The following is a 16,886-nucleotide window of genomic DNA, read 5'->3' on the forward strand; positions in this document are numbered from 1 at the left end:
TCCCAACACAGGAGAGCTGGAGGGCTAACCGTGGGTGCACATTTTCCCTTCAGTAGACCCTTTAGCCCACGGGAAAAGTAGCTTTGACAGGCAGTTGGCTATCCTTACGAGGTTGTTCCAAGGACTGGTAACATGGTGGCACCAAAAGAATATATGAGCCCATTAGTACTACAGCAGAGGTAGCCACGGAAGGTTTTACCGAATGCTCAGGGATGCCTTGTTTTTGCTTCAAAAGATAATAGTTAAGACCTGTTTAAGGTTAAATTCCTGTACCCTTCACCCCACTACATTTTAAATTAATTGGGTAAAAGTAAGAAAACTGATTCTGAGAACCAGGTTAATTTGTATTTGGGGGAAAATTAGCCTTATATATTTTCAAAACTTTTTGGAAAATTTTCAAATTTTCAAAAACTTTTTTTTTGCAAAAATGAAAAGATTTTAGTCAATGAGATCTACTTTAATTCTTAAAATTTTCTTGAGATTTTACACCGTGATAATATTAAATTATTGAGAGAACTGAACATTTTTGCTTTATGTTATCTTTACCAGAAATTTTACCTGAGATTTTTGGCCAATATTAAAATCAATTTTCTTTTCTTTCTTTTTTTTTATAAATCAGTTTTCTAAATGACAAGATTTCCATTAGTAAATAGCTCTAGAGGTAGAATATTATACCTTGCACTATATATTCTCAAGGGACGTGTTTAGATTTCTTTATGTCAAAGAGCCCCAGCTCTGAGAAAACCCATCTGATTTTAATTCTGCTAATGGCAAAAGTAAACTTTTAGTCCCTCTACTGGTTGCCTTTGTCGTAGCAGAGCTTAATATTATTTTGGGGGAAGATTTTGTAACTAAGATAGAGGCTGTTTATAACTTTATGATTGAGGTGAATTTTGAAGGTTATTCTAATATGTATAGTCATCCCCAAATTGAGTGACTTCATAAACATACTTGCTAAGAATAAAAATGTAAAGTAGTTATTCTTAAATATAAAGATTTGGTAATTACTAAACTATTGGTGTGGCACCAAATAGTTAATGACAGTGTATTGCAATGATTAAATCACAACTTTCAGACCTTTGAAATGTTAAATTTTTTTTTATAAAACATGAAAAAAAAAAAAACAGTCTTGTGATACTGGTAGACAACCAGAAATGTGTTTTAATTTGTTGGGTAAAGCTATTGTAAGAGAAATATGCCAATTATTTCTTGTGCTTCTGCCAAGAATGGGGAGGAACAGGGTAAAACAATATAAGAAAACTTTGTTGGAGCAACATCATCTGATTATTTTCTGCAGGTGATTTAGAAATTTATGCTTGAATTATTAATTCTAACATTTATATATAGAGGTAGGGATAATTTGTTCCTGAAGAAGTAAAAAAGTCCTTTTGTATATACGTTCATTAAGTCAATATTCTAATTTTTATCATGTCTAATCCTATTGCTTTTCTTAGTGTGATTCTTTTTTTTTTTTTTCTTAAGTTAACATACTCCTGTTGCTTTTCTTAGTGTGATTCTTCACTAAACTCCTGTCAGAGAGGAAGGGATCTTAGGCATGGTAGGGTTAAATAATTACATAGGTAAATGAGGGTGGTCATATTTTTCTTTACTTTTCTCTACCTTTGATCTCTATCTGAATTTTCCAAAATTTAAAGCCATTAAAGAACTTAATGCTGTTTTATCTTGCTTTTGTATATATGTTCTTTGAAAGTTGGCTGAAATTATTTAGTTTTCAAAAGTAGATGTTGATACATATTGCATTTTGTTTCGGTGTGTTTTTGTTTGGGGGGAGGTGTATTGATTTATGTATAGAAAAATTGGTGGGTAAGGAATTGCAAAATAACAGGAAACTAAGGAAAGGGATAGTTCTCCTGTAGTTAATTTTGCTGCAGATAGAATATATTAAATAAAACCAGACCTTTTGTAACACCATTCATTATTGGGTGAATACAGCACAATCCAGGTTGGTGTAGAATTGTATCCAAGAGAATTTAATTGCTACCAACAGGACTTTCAGATGATGATATTTAGAGTTGGAATAAGGTTCTGGCTGTGCCAGTTACCAGCTAGGTGACTTTGGATTATATTATTTAATCTCAGTGAATATGTTACCTTACCAAGTTTTTAGGGTTAAATGAGATAACAAAACTGCTTTATTGTTATTATCAAGTACGTTATTATTCTCATAATTTCAGGCCTAGCCTCTGTGGAAAGTATTATGTGTATGACTCCAGTAAAGTTTCAACTAAAAGCTTGTTGTCAGGGAAAAAGTAACTTTTATTTTGATGTTCAAATTTAGCTTAAATTTTAATACCTGAGAGACTTGGCTAAATTTTAATTCATTTTAAGTTGATTTTTAGATATTACAGTCTTTAAGAAAGTACATATTAGTTTTCGGATGGACATCATCATAAAGTTTTTTTTTTTTTTTTTGACAGAAGAGAGTGTGTGTGCGGGGAGCAGGGAAAATGGCAGGCAGAGGCAGAGGGAGAGGGAGAAGCAGACTTCCCACTGAGCAGGGAGCCCTATGTGGGGCTCCATCCCAGGACCCTGGGATCCTGACCTGAGCCAAAGGCAGACAGACGCTTAACCTACCAGGCCACCCAGGCGTCCCCGTCCATAAGATTCTTAATACATCACAGGTCATTGTTCTTTAATTATAGATATGACTAATTTTCTGGCCTCCAGAGGATAATTCTCAATGTGCTTACATAGGAATAAGAATTGATGGATGTCGTACTTTCATTCAGAAAATATGGAAGACAATTTGAGTTAGGTTAAAATGTAGAGGTGATACAGAAACACTGTTGAAAGTATTTGGTCCATGTTGTGGTGGCTTTAAAAGATTGACTGATTGGTTTTTGAAAGGCAGCAAGTCATACAAAGCAGTTTTAGCTCAAGGGTGGAAGCAAGGTACAATAATACTGAAGATACGAGCACATCTTGGTCTTTTATCTCCCTTTGCCAGTTTTTGATCTACAGTGGTATTTGTAGAGACCGGAAGAAAGATTTTGTTAAATGTACATTTATTATTTGTGAGATTGGAGATTATGTATCATGCACCTAACACAATGCCTAATGTATGGTAGCCACTCAGTAAATATTTGAACGACAAACATGAATAAATGGACAGTGGATGGCAAGACAGATATAGAAGGCAGGTAGTATGTCCTTGTATCCTAGTAAATTCATGAGCAAATTGTAAGTTAGAGAAGGTATTTATATTGAAGTAAAGATGAGACATGTATATTTCTTTTGAAGCTTGTTAGAGTTTGAGTAATTCTAAATGGTTCCGTGAACTTGGGTAGGTTTGTATTAAACTACAGTTGGTGAATCAGTGAGTATTTAAGTTCCCAGTGCTTAAATATTTTGTGCTCAGTGCCGAGGAAGAAATATAACATGACCCTTGCCTTCAGTTGATTCAAACACATGAAATCATAGCAAACAATACAAGAATGGTGTATTTTTAAAGAACCGTAGTAAAAACACATTAACAATTTACCATCTTAACCATTTTTGAGTGTATTCAGTAGTGTTGAGTATATTCATATTGTTTTGCAAGGTGTTATATTAAATTAAAAATAATTTGAGAAGGAGAGAGGATAATTGCTATAGGCAGTAGTATTCAAAATGTACTCCATGGGGGCGCCTGGGTGGCACAGCGGTTGAGCGTCTGCCTTCGGCTCAGGGCGTGATCCTCGCGTTACGGGATCGAGCCCCACATCAGGCTCCTCCACTATGCGCCTGCTTCTTCCTCTCCCACTCCCCCTGCTTGTGTTCCCTCTCTCACTGGCTGTCTCTGTCGAATAAATAAAATCTTTAAAAACAAAACAAAACAAAATGTACTCCATGAAACCACTCCAAATCCAACTTTATTTGAAGAAATATTGTGTCTATATTTTTATTGAGTCTGAAAATTGCCACTATTAGAATTTGATGAGGAAGAACTAATTATTTAAGGGCAGGCTAATCAGGGAAGCCTTCGTGGAAAAAGAAGAGGACTTAAATTGGACCTTGCAGAAGGATTAGAAATTGGATGGGTTATGGGCAGCGAAAAGGAAAGACATTCTATTTGAGGGGAGCCAGTCAAAGCTCAGAGGCAAGAATGAACATTGCCCGTCTTTAGATCCATGAGAAGACCTGCGTAGAAGTCTTCTCTTGGAGGTGAATGGTGTGACAGTATAGTGTAATGTTTCCCAAAATGTGTTCCATTTACCATGAATGTTGTAGAGAAGGAGGGAAGGTAAATTCATGGGTGGTTTTTTTTCCCCTGCAAGTCTTCTGTAACATTTGGATGCTACTATGCATTTGAAATTTAGAGGTTATATCCAACATATTTTAATTTGACCAGAGGACGTTTTCTCCATCTGGAATTGTTATCTCCTGGACACCAGTTTGAAAAATGTATATGCCACCTATGAGTTGTGTAACTTGATCAAGAAGTTTTCAACTACCAAATCTCCCCTCCCACTTTATGAAGATTAGTTGTAATCATAGTGTACGTGAGAAGTGTTTGTAAATGCAATAAACAAAGTATGTGCTGTAATATGCTAGTGATTAAGAGTTATATAAATGTAAGGGAAGTTTATTGAACCATAGAGCGTTACGTGCATATAACCTTTCCACATCCTTGCTATTCCAAATATGGTCTGTGGACATTAGCATCTCCTAGACTGCAATCTTGTGAGAAATGTGGAACCTTAGTCTTCAACCCCGACCTGCAGAATTACAACCTGCATTTTATCAAGATTGCCAAGTGATTCATATGCACATTAAAATTTGTCATATGCTGTTCTACATCATATCAAGTAAAACTTCATTTTGTCCTTTTTTGAACAGTGTTAGTAGCAGAGAGTTTGATACCTTTGATTTCAAACACAAGGTTTACCCTGTTGAACTTCTTTCGTTCGTTCATAATTTTGTCTTAAATGTGCTTAATGAATATGCTTAATATCTTAAATGAGAGCCATTTATATGTAAAGATAAGCTTAAGTTTATCTGATTCCCTCACAAAATGTGTCCGCTAGAATTGACCGTAGTACTCAGGGTAACTTGCCTGGAGATTTGAATGGAAGATACTGAAATTATTTGACCCTACATATAGAGCAGTTAGAGTTTTATGACACTATCTTCCATTGCCTTTGCTACTGTTGTTTTTGTACCTTCTTTTGCCAAGCAGTTTAAGTAACCATCCTTTTTAATTTTTCAAGTTGGACTCATTAAATTTTGCTAAGCTCCGAGTAGCCCTAGTGTTCCCATGGGACTGATTTTAGAGCTCTTCCATCCACGTATCCAGTCACTTGGTTAGACACTTTGATTACAAGCATAAATTATATTTCCTTCTAATGTTCATCTACTATTTTGCCTTTCTCTTCTAAGAAGTTTCTTAGAAAAAATATTGTCTGTTTTAATTTTTCATATCTCAATATGTCAAATTATTAGAATTGAACTGTAGGGTCCCTATTAAAAAATTAAGTATTTTTAGTTAGTTACATAAATATAAATGCTCATCATAAAGATTAAAGCAATACAAAAATGTAGAAAGAAGTGAAAAATCTCTCTTTTCCTCTACCTAATTTTCCTTTAAGGTTAACTTCCGTTTAGTGTAAGAAACTTTTTTTAATGTACAAAAAGTATATACTATGCATAAAACTTGACAAGAGAGGTGGATATGTACAGTGGTCTAAAAATTGATTTTTTACTCAGAAAAATTGAGCTGATGTCTAGACCTTAATATGATTAATGTGTTTTTTGACTTTAGGGACGAAACCCTTTTTTCTTGGAGCCAGCAATAATTATTACAATTACTGATGGGAGCAAGCTGACTACTACCAGTGGAGTCCAGGATGAGGTAAGTTATAGTCCTATCAGCATAGATTATGCAGTTGCAGGTGAAAAGTTGTTACTTGTATATGTACTGTAGGATATTAAACACCTTAAGCAGATTTGATTATTTGATGCAGTTGAGAGTCACCTATCTTCTAGGACTTACCTACTTCTCTGTAGCAATGATCTCCAGATTTTTTTTTTTAAGGTTTTATTTATTTATTTGACAGCGAGAGACAGAGAGGGAACACAAGCAGGGGGGAGTTGGAGAGGGAGAAGCAGGCTCCTTACCGAGCAAGGAGCCTGATGTGGGGCTCGATTCCAGGACGCTGGGATTGTGACCTGAGCCGAAGGCAGATGTTTAAAGACTGAGCCATCCAGGCGCCCCTCCAGATTTTCTTGAATAGGAATCCCTTCTGTGAAAAAAATGTGGGCCTATCCCCAATTTCCAATTGTATTTTTGAGTTTATGTGAGGGTGATAGTGTCAGTTCATATAGTGTATTGTTTAGTGAAAAGGAAATCTTATTTTCAGGTTGAAAAAATGGTCACAGTGCTCTAATAATTCCCATATTTCAGTGGATTGTCACTCTACTGTGGAGACTCCTAGGCTAGACTAGAGCAAAGCCGAGAGAAGGTTAAGACTAGGAAAAGTGATGGTTTTTACACATTTTTATTCAAATCATTATAATAAATGATATCTAGCTAACCCCACCTATTCTTTGCTAGCATGCATTATGCAGAGTTGGTTGTGTGTGGTGTGATAGGGTGAATATAATAGATTGATTTTAACTCTTTTAACTGTAGTATTTGAACTGCTCTTGAGCCTTATGCAGTTGACCCTTGAACTCTTGGGGGGGGTGCAGTTGCAGTTGAAAACTTGTGTATAGCTTTTGACTATCCCAAAACTTAACTACTCAGTCTGCTGTTGATGGGAAGCTTTACCAATAGCATAAACAGTTGATTAATACATATTTTGTATGTTCTATGCCTTATATACTGTATTCTTATAATAAGTAAGCTAGAGAAAAGTTGTTAGGAAAATAAGGAAAAGAAAATACATTTATAGTACTATACTCGATTTAAAAAAATCTGCATGTAAGTGGACCTGAGTATATTGTGCAGTTCAAACTCAAGTTGTTGAAGGATCAACTGTATTTGTTTTTCAAAATGTTTGTATAGATGGTTGGTTTAGACTCCCCTTTTTACTGTTTGCATTTGCTTTATTATCTTAATTCTTGTATTTACAAAGGGTTTGATTAAGTAGGAAAATTATAGTTTTTAAGTTCAGTGATCTTTAGACTTTCATTTGTGTGATGTGGAATGTCACTTGGACATGGAGTCAGGACATGTGGGTTCTGGTCTTTGTTCACCTCCTTTCTAGCATTGAACTTTGTACCAGTTACCTAACTTCTCCAAATCTCTTTCCTTATCCATGAAATAAAATGGTAATGCTTGCCTTACCTCATAGGGTTGTTGGAAGCCTGGAAAGAAATAATGTGTGTCAAAGTGCTTGCTAGGCTGTAGAAAAATGAGTATAGTGTTGTTTTATCATGAAGCAATGGAGCCAGTAGTGTTGTCATTACTGGATCTTGATTTGTTGGAAGAGAACCAGAATTTTTTGTTTGAGCAGTTGATATTAAAGGCAATTTAGGGTTTAATTCATGGAGATAGAGCTGAAAAATTTAGGTAGATTAAAATTCATAATTAAATAATTATGTTCTATGTAATCGAATTTATAGTCTATATAATTAGTAGCATTGGAATGCTACATAGCTGAACCTAAGGGTTTTCTGGGCTTTCTTGAACTGGGTTGACGTGTATAGCCAATTATGTCCTGCCACTATCAGGAACAGATAGACATTAATTATATATATGAACAAGCAGGAGAAACGTTGCTTAAGTTTAAATTTGAAACTTTGAAGTTGATTTTTCCCACTTTACCTCCCTTTTGAAAAATTTGACAGGAAGATTGAGGTATTGATAAGGTATTATTAATAGAACACATAATAATTAATTTCTTCAACTTTATTTTGTATAAATGAAGTCTTTTGGTGGTTTGTTTTGTTTTATCCTTAATGATCCTGATTTGTAGTTATGATGACTGAAAAAGTATTCTATTTTTTGTTGCGAAATATTCCTACATGTGAGATTATTCATTCAGGGTGCTTTGTCTTGCTGCCTTTGTAGAAATGCCCTTTGGGGTACAATATATTTTGTTCCCATATATCTGGATCTGTTTTGTTTGTAATATTTGTCTTGTAGGAACTCCTTTAACTTTTAAACATATTTTGAAATATCAGTGGATATTGGAATTGTTCACCTTTCTTCCCAGGTTTTTGGGAGGGATACTGCAGAAGTGGGACTGTGTGCTTACAGTAACCTATAACTACCTTGCAAGTAAGATTGGGATTTTCTTGGGGAAAGCATCGTAATCTTTTAGTTCTCTTTTGTCTTCTATGATAGTTAGCAAATATTAAGAACAGTGCTTATATTAAAAAATACTGATTATAGATATTACTGTATTGAGTCCGGTAGTCATCAAGATGAAAATTAGTATTTTCTGAGGTGGAAGATTCATTTGTTTTAAGGTAAAGGTTTATTATGGTAATATAGTTGGAAGGTCTGTGAGTTGTTTGGTTTTCAGGGTTAAGAATGTCTTTGATCCTTTGCATATTTCGTTTTTAATGTCCCAACAGGACTTCTCTTGTGGGGCAGAGAGAATGTACCCCATATGTGCATATAGCTGAAGCTTACTTTTTGCCAAAATACTGGGAAATGTTGGTCTATTGTAGCCCAAATAATTAAATTATGTGATTCATTTTAAGGAGCCTTTCAGATCATAAAAAGCGTAAAGATGCCTTTTGTTGTGCTCTTGTATGTATGTATGTGTGTATGTGTGTATGCACATGCATGCTGCGTATGATCTATGTTGTCATAATTTCTAGGGAATAACAAACAGTTTTGCATTTTGTCTCTCTCTTCAGATTTCTTAACCTTTGCCTTTGGCAAAACTTGATTCTTTTTTAGATTTATTGAATGAATGAATGTATCAGTGATTTCCACATTAGATTTGTATGTGTATAATTTTTTATTGGCCCTGGCTGCTATTGATGTGACCTGTTACTAATATTTATGGAACTGTGCATCCTACCTAAATGATATCCTTTGCTTAAGAGTTATACTATCTCACATGGGGTATTATATCTGATCTGTTGGTGCTGTTTCTTTAAAATCATCCTTATGGTGCATAAGGCAACATAGAACTCACATAGTCTTAACTTTTTATTTTACAAATGAGGATATTGAGAACCCGGGGAGGAAAGTGATTTGCTCAAGGTTACAGCATTTTTTATTTACAAAATCTGGATTAGAATTGATGTAAATTCCAAAGACATCCCAGCACCTCCAGACCAGTGCTTTTTTCCAGTTGTATCTCATGCCTCTCTATATTTGATTCTGTTTTTTTGTTGTCTTAAAATTTATCTTCTATTTACCTGATTTCCTGTTTGTCTACTTCAACTTTCTATACAATTGTAATGTAGGTATTATGTTCTTGTTCACTCAGTGTTCATTGACTGACTGTTATGACCAGGGCATTCATTTCTAGTCAGTGAGGATAACAAAGATGAATAGGGTAGATTTCTGGTTCTTAAGTTCACAGTCTTAACAGGGAGATTGCCTATTAAATGGTTTTATAAATGATAAAATAGAGATATATACTAAGTGTATGGGAGCACTGAAGAGGGAGGGGAGGGTTAATATTACCTGTTTTGTGTATGTGTCAAATCCACTGTAATGTGAATTTTTATGGTCATTTTAATTTTGATTAAATTCAAGGACTTGTGGATGATTTAGTATTAGGATGTGGCTTTTAGCCTGTATCTGTGAAATTTATAAAGAAGCCTGGTATAAAATTGCTTTGAGCCTAGAAAATAGTTCATGGAAAAACTTGGTGCCATATTGTCTTTTGACCTGGCTAAGTTTGTTCAGGACAAAATGACCCAATTTCTTATAACTTATTTGTCAAAATAAGGTAGGAATACCATTTCCTCTGACAGCTCATCACTTAGCAGTGTGTTAGGAGGTAGGAGAGTAACAGCTTTGTATTGTAGGCGAAAATCTTGAGCTGTATATCACCTTTTTTCCTTTATTTCATGACTTTAATTATCGTTTTTGGCTTCATTTAATGAAAGTTCAGGCGATTATCTGAGGTGTCATGAGTTTGTTTCTAGTGTTGTATTTTTGGATAACTCTCTAGGACTTTTGGTGACTGCTGTGTTGGAAGAGTATGTGTGTATTTTTTGCCTCTTTTTTTCTTTTTAAATGTAGCTATTCGATAAAACTGGTTGTTTGCAATATTTTCATATTTGAGGAGTGAGTTAGATGGAACTTTGAATTCTGATACACAAGAAAATTATATTGCTTACCCTTATGGTAGTAGTCCTTGATGTTGATAAGCACACTGTGGCCAATTACTCACAGTACCATTCATCATGTTATCATACTGATGTATCAGATGGTTTGGTAGAATTACAAAATTGTAATTAGAGTTATTGAAACATTTTTTTTCTGGTTTTAATTCTCTGCAAAGGTCCTATCTAGCACTGTTTTGCAATGGAAAACTATTCTTACTATGATTCCAGGAACACATGGCTAACTATATTGCTCAACAAAGTAGCCAGAAGATACCCTGCCAGTACCTTCTTGGCGATGAATGACATTCCAGGATAGTGTAGCAGTTATTTTTCTCTTCCTTGAAAGCGCTAATAGTAGTATTATCTTTCAAATATTGAGATTTCTATATGCTGAAGAATGTTTCTGCATCTCTTTATCAGTGTTATGATTGCCCTGGAGGCTAACATTTCAGAGAAGATATTTGCAATAAAAAATAAAGTGTTGGCTTTTGACATTAAAAGTTTTGCCTTATTGTGAGCTTTCCCAGCCTTTTAAGACACATTAGGACAACTACTTTATAATTTCTTGGCAAATGCTCAGAAAGGGCATGTGTTTGTAGGAAGAAAATGTCTGAGTAATCTCGGCTATGTGTTCAAGTGGCTACAGATTAGGGTCTTATTTTTCAACTTGTCAGTTCTCAAAAGTTGATGCAGAATTCACATCAGTCTTTGAGATGTGGATTGGTATTAGCGATTTTTCTGGATCATTCTTTGCAACGTAAATGGTTTTACCTTTTATAAGAATGATCTGTAGGGCCTATAATTGTAGTTTATGTTTAACTCTTTGCAATCTGTATGATCAAGGCAATGCAGATTTTTTTGAGTTCTGTTTCTAGTACCTGAAATAATTCAGAACCTCACCTCTCCCTCCATAAAATGTTTTTGTTTTAGTAAAGTCATTAAAAATATGTGTCAGAAGCTGTCAAAACTATTTTAATTAATGTCACTTGAGACTTTTAAATACATATTTAAAACAGTTGTTTTTTTCCCCAGTACACTTGGAATTTTGGAGCAACTTTTTCTTTTTTTCTTTTTTAAAAAGACCTCTAAGGAATTTTGAGGAATGTCATCGTAGTATGGTAGAATGTATCAAACAGATCTGTGTGTAAATGCATGTTTGAGTTGTCATGTTTATCCCTTAGCAGTGTTGCCTTTTTATGTTGATATTACCAGGCACTCAGTAGCAATGTCAAAATTAGCTCCTGTTTTAATTTGTGGTTAAAATGTTTTTTTTTTTTTAAGATTTTATTTATTTATTCAACAGAGATAGAGACAGCCAGTGAAGAGAGGGTACACAAGCAGGGGGAGTGGGAGAGGAAGAAGCAGGCTCATAGCAGAAGAGCCTGATGTGGGGCTCAATCCCCTAACACCGGGATCACGCCCTGAGCCTAAGGCAGACGTTTAACCGCTGTGCCACCCAGGCGCCCCTGTGGTTAAAATGTTCTGTACATATGTACAACACTACTCTATATGTTAGTTTCTGTCAATTCAACTTTTCAAAACATTTAATAAGAATTTGTTGGTTGCAGATCATTTGCGTTTTCTTTTTTATACCCATTCTTGGGGCCCTGTTCTCTCAACACCTGGATTTATTATTCCTGGTGTGCTGTAGAAATGTATATATCTGCAATTATTAGTATATTGAAAATATGTAAGTTACAATAAAGAAGTTGATGAAATGTTTCAATTTAATAACCTGTAGTGAATTTCAGCAACACAGTTGCAATACTCTTATTGAATATATCTTTTTTCAAGGTCATGTGGAAAGAAAAACTCTTTAAGGATTGCCTCTCGCCAAGCACTGCAGTAGAATAATTTTTAAAAAATGCTGGCTGACCACTCTTTAATGAAGCTGTGTGGCTACAATAACTAATCTATTATCTAGAATTCTGTGATAAGATATATCGAAGTAGTTTTTATTCAGAGGCTGAAGCAATTTCACCCTTCCTTTATTAGCCTGTCAGAACCAATAAGCAATCAGAGACACTATACATGTAAGGAAAATTTTATTTAGAGATGTTTCTATTACTCTTCTGATTGTAGCTCTTCCGTATATAGACTGCTATGATGTTTAGAACATTAGTTTTCAAATGGCTGCATCAAAATCACCTTGGGTGTTTTATAAAATATATATGGCTCAGTTTTAATTCTGGAATTCTGTTCTAATTCTGGGATTCAGTTGATCTGGACAGGGACCTGGGAATCTGTGTTTTTGAAAATGTCCCAGTTGATTCTGATAACACAGATTGAAAACCATAGTTTTAGAACACAATGTAACTGTAAAAATATATATTTTTAAACTATAAAATATACATTTGAAAATGTACAACTGTAGCAAAACAACCATTTTGACTTTCAATGCCAGGAAATTTTGTGCAAGATAAAACAACCTTTTGAAATTGTCAAACTTGGGAATGGGTTTCCAAGGAATATGCAGTAGGTCTTCTGTGACTATTGTGTTTGATGTGGCTTAGAATTGATTATTGGATAGCCCTGAAATACTAACTTCTGTGCCAACCACAGTCAGTCTGTATTTACTGTTTGTATGGTATGCTGAATTGAGGAGGACTTTTTGGCTCTGAGTATAAGATGAGGTAGAGGAGGAGAGGGTAAGAAAAGGGGAGTAATTTATATTATTTGTCATGTGCTTGTTATCCTTGGCTTAAGGAGTTTTTATCCAAAAGACAGCATAGTATTCTATTATCCTTATTGTGCCTTTTTTTTTTTTTTTCGAAAGAGAGGGAGAGAGGGATTGAGAGAGAGTGGGTGGTGGGAGTGGGTGGAGAGAGGGAGAGAGAAACGTGCCCAGCGCAGAGCCCAACACGGGGCTGGATCTCAAAACCCTGAGATCATGACCTGAGGCAAAATCAGGAGTCGGATGCTTAACTGACTGGGCCACCCAGGCACCCCCTTATTGTGCTTAATTCCTAGTTTGGATGTCCATAAGTAGTAGTATTTAAAAAAAATTTAATATATATTTACACACCAACACACACACACACAAACACAATATACTTGACCCAGATGAGGGCAATTTATAAAGAATTGGTGATAGTTACACTTAATTTTTGCTTTCTAGAGAGTTCCTGCTGAAATACCCTTCTATAATGAATTGTTTTGATTTTGAATTCTTAAAGTATATTTTAGATTAATTCACCAATTTTTTTTTTTTTTTTTTTTGGTGAAGCATAGTAACTTTGGTTGTGTACAAGAATAATGGCACACCATACATTTATATTTAGTACTACTATGTTTTAGGTACTGGGGACACCAAAGATGAAATTAAGCAAGGCCCTTGCCCCCAGAAAACGTATTTGAAGATAGGCAAGTAAGTAAGTATTTGTATACACGAGATAAATCTCATGGCAGAAATAAATAGAAGCTTTTGAGAGAGCATAACCAGGGGAGATAAGTTTTGAGAGATGAATAAGAAATTGAGCCATGACATTTTAGGAGAAGGGAATAGTGTACAAAGGTAGGAAGTCATAAAAGCAGTGTATGGGGAGACTATATATGAGTGGAGTATGGAAAGCGTAGGCGGGGGGGGGGGTGATTGCTTGAAATGTAGGTAGAGGCCAAAGATAACCACCCAAAGGAGAGTGGACATCATTCTGTTAACATTTGCAGAGGAGGGATTGGAGGTGCTTGGTAATCAGGCAAGTCACATGATCAGATTTGCATTAGTAAGCTTACTGTGCAAGCAAGGGTGGAAAGAAAAATAGGTTGAAGGATGGTAAACTGAGAAGAATTCACAAACTTCATGGAATAATCCAGGAAAAACATGGGATGTCTAAGACTAAGCTGGTGCTGAGCAGAAAGGCAGAAATGTGAGAGATTTGATAGGTATGCTAACGAAGCAGTCTTCAGAGATGGTAAGGTGGGAGAAAAAAAAAAGCCGTGTTCGACAGGGGTTCTGAACCAAGGTCTAGGCTTGAGCTTCAGAGGAAGTTCTGTGAATTCCCTGAAAACTGAATCTAGACATTGCCCATTTGTGCAATTATGCACATTCTTCTGGGGGATGGAGGTTTGTAGCTTTAATCATATTCTCAAACGAGTAAAAAAAAAGAGAAAGATAGTTTAGTCGTATTTCAAAGTTTCCAACTTGAGATCTATGTAGATGTTGGTAGTTTTAACTGAAATGGGGATATTGGGTACATAGTAGAAAGAAATATAAAATAATTCTTTGATAAAGTATCATTTTTAGGGTACTGGTGTTTTAAAGGAATTATGAGCCAACTTTTAAAACAATAGCTCAAAGACTTTTTCTTGCATTTAACATTATGTCCTAGGAAAAGTATTTTGTACTTAAAAATAGAAATAAGCAGAATTTTATCTCTGGATGTTGGTAGAGTTTTTATTTTGAAGCAGATTAAATAAATAAGCCTTAAGTCATCATATTATTTATTAGGTCTTCAAGTTTTTAAATTTAAGGCCATAGTGATGTGAACATTTAAAATTGTTCATTTCAAGTAAACATGAACATTGAAATTCAGAATGCTAGAACAAGAGCATTGTGTGTGGGGGGACAGTCTGTACTAGTGTCAGGTCAGTTAAGGAGGACGCAAGCCCAGTTTCTTTTCTGTTCATTAGTAGGTAATTTAAGAATAGTTGTAGATCTGCTTTAACTGTATTAGCAGTTTTCTGCCAGTTAAACTCTGTTTAGTCAGCCTGTTATATTTTAATGCCTCTCTAAGTCAGATTATAATTTGAGAGCATGAAAAGTTGAGTACTTGGTCTCCTGGTGAGGCATGTTCACATACTACATAGGCTGCTAGTCTTTTATAAATACCTTCATTATACTTATTTAGCTGTATTCCATAAATAGTTTTTTTTTTAATAAACTTCCATTTTCAATTGTTCTCTTCAGATGTAATAAAATAGATTTAAATTTTTTAGATTTGTGTAATAGGAATACACTTTGTGCAGTGACTGGAACTATGATCTTTACATCAAGGCGAGGCTACATTTTGATCTAGACAAGGCTGTTTTGGTGTATTTTTCCCCACGCTCTGTCTTTTCAGATTGAATTACTGATTTTTCCCCCTTTGTTTTGTTTGTTGTGGTTTTGATGTTTTTTTTCCTTTCAGCTAAAGGAGCAGCCCAGTGGTTTTCAAGAAGTGCCAAAGTGCACTGACTGTCTCATGATGACTGGTGCCTCAGGGAGGGTCATGATTCCTGGATACAGGATCGACCTGATCCTGGATGTCACTTCAAGCAGTCAGATCGTGGGGAAAAGCCTTGTCTAATGGCTAGCCTTCCTCAAAAGTCTGATGCTAGTCATCTCGGAAGGCCTCAGAGAAAGCCTTAAAGGTGAGCAGAGTAGAGTGTAGTTCTCTCTGGGGGCTGTGACTATTTGTTGGAGAATATGATTCAACATAGAATGATAACTCTAACCTGATAAATCCAGGTTCAATTGGTAAATTAGTTTATAGATTTGTTGATGATGATGATCAGACCCCAACTTTTGAGTTATTAGAAACTAATAACCTCTTAACCTTAAGCTCTGTAAGGGGAGGAATTTGGTATTTCCTGGGCCCTTCAGAACTGTAGATTAGGATCTGTTGTCTTAAAGGGAAATAGCCTACTTTCATAGCCAAGGAACATTTTGGTTACAGAATTGCATTATAAATACAGATGGGTTAAAAAAAAAATTAGTGAGGTTTTCTCTTAGTTTATATATTTATCATGTATTGATTGTTTATCAGGCAATTGGGCTTCAGGATTCTGAAGGACAGATTTGCATTTGATTTGTCTGTTAAAATAATTTTTTTAAAAGATACAACCACCTTTGAAGCAGTTTATTTATATAGCTCATATTTTATTGCATTCAACTTGAAGAATATTAGCACTGTTGCATTATTTGAATAACATTTTTAGCTCAGTAAAAAGACTTTTTAGAGATGTTTTGAGCATTTTGTTTTGGAAAAAAGCTTAATTCTAGGCTTCTTTCTCTGTGCTTTGAAGCACTTTACAGAACCCAGTTGTTCACATAATAACCTTGGTTGCCAAATTCTCAAGTAAATTCTAAAATTTGTCCTAAGACTTAATAGGTTTTGTTTTTGTTTTTTTTTGTTGAGTCTCCTGTATTAAAAAAAAAATGTAATATGGGCATGCACTATTCCCAATTTTTGTTCATTTTTCTGTTTAGATATTATATATGTATACTTACATACACACACATATACCTGTATATTAATATTAGAACACATGTACAAAAATAAAATTTTAAAAGATGAGATGAAAAAACTTAAACAAAGGAAGTTCTGATAACTTTCTTCTGTCACATCATGACGTATACTAGGGGTTTGCAGACTTAAAGGGCCAGGTAGTAAATATTGTAGGCTTTTCAGCTCACCTGGTCAGTTAGAGCTACTCCGTTCCACTGCTGTAGGGCAGAAGCATGGACAATGTTAAATGGATGAGTGTGGCTGTCGTCAATAAAATTTTATTTACCAGAACAAGCCAAGGGCTGGATTTGGCTGCTGGGCCCATAGTTTGCTGACCCCTGAAGTACACCCTATTTTATAGACCAGTGCCCTAGACCTTGAATTGTATTAGACTACTTTCAGGTCCTTCTTGCCATGAGTTTTAGAGTGCAGTTGATC

The 16,886-nt window shown here is 35.1% G+C and overlaps 1 protein-coding gene across 4 annotated transcripts in view; it reads left to right on the forward strand.

The window, feature by feature from the left end:
• The window catches only part of INTS6 (integrator complex subunit 6), a 90,657-nt gene that overhangs the window by 16,510 nt on the left and 57,261 nt on the right, over positions 1 to 16,886 (forward strand). For 3 of the 4 annotated variants that reach the window (XM_040622510.1, XM_040622516.1, XM_040622520.1), the window contains one exon: positions 5,762 to 5,851. In XM_040622510.1, the coding sequence (XP_040478444.1) occupies positions 5,762 to 5,851 (90 nt within the window). Of the gene's footprint in view, positions 1 to 5,761; positions 5,852 to 15,466; positions 15,592 to 16,886 lie in introns of those variants that run through there. The other variant, XM_040622523.1, reaches the window with a different exon arrangement.

The sequence above is a fragment of the Ursus maritimus genome, unplaced genomic scaffold, assembly GCF_017311325.1.
Source record: "Ursus maritimus isolate PB19 unplaced genomic scaffold, ASM1731132v1 scaffold_10, whole genome shotgun sequence".
Lineage (NCBI taxonomy): Eukaryota > Metazoa > Chordata > Mammalia > Carnivora > Ursidae > Ursus > Ursus maritimus.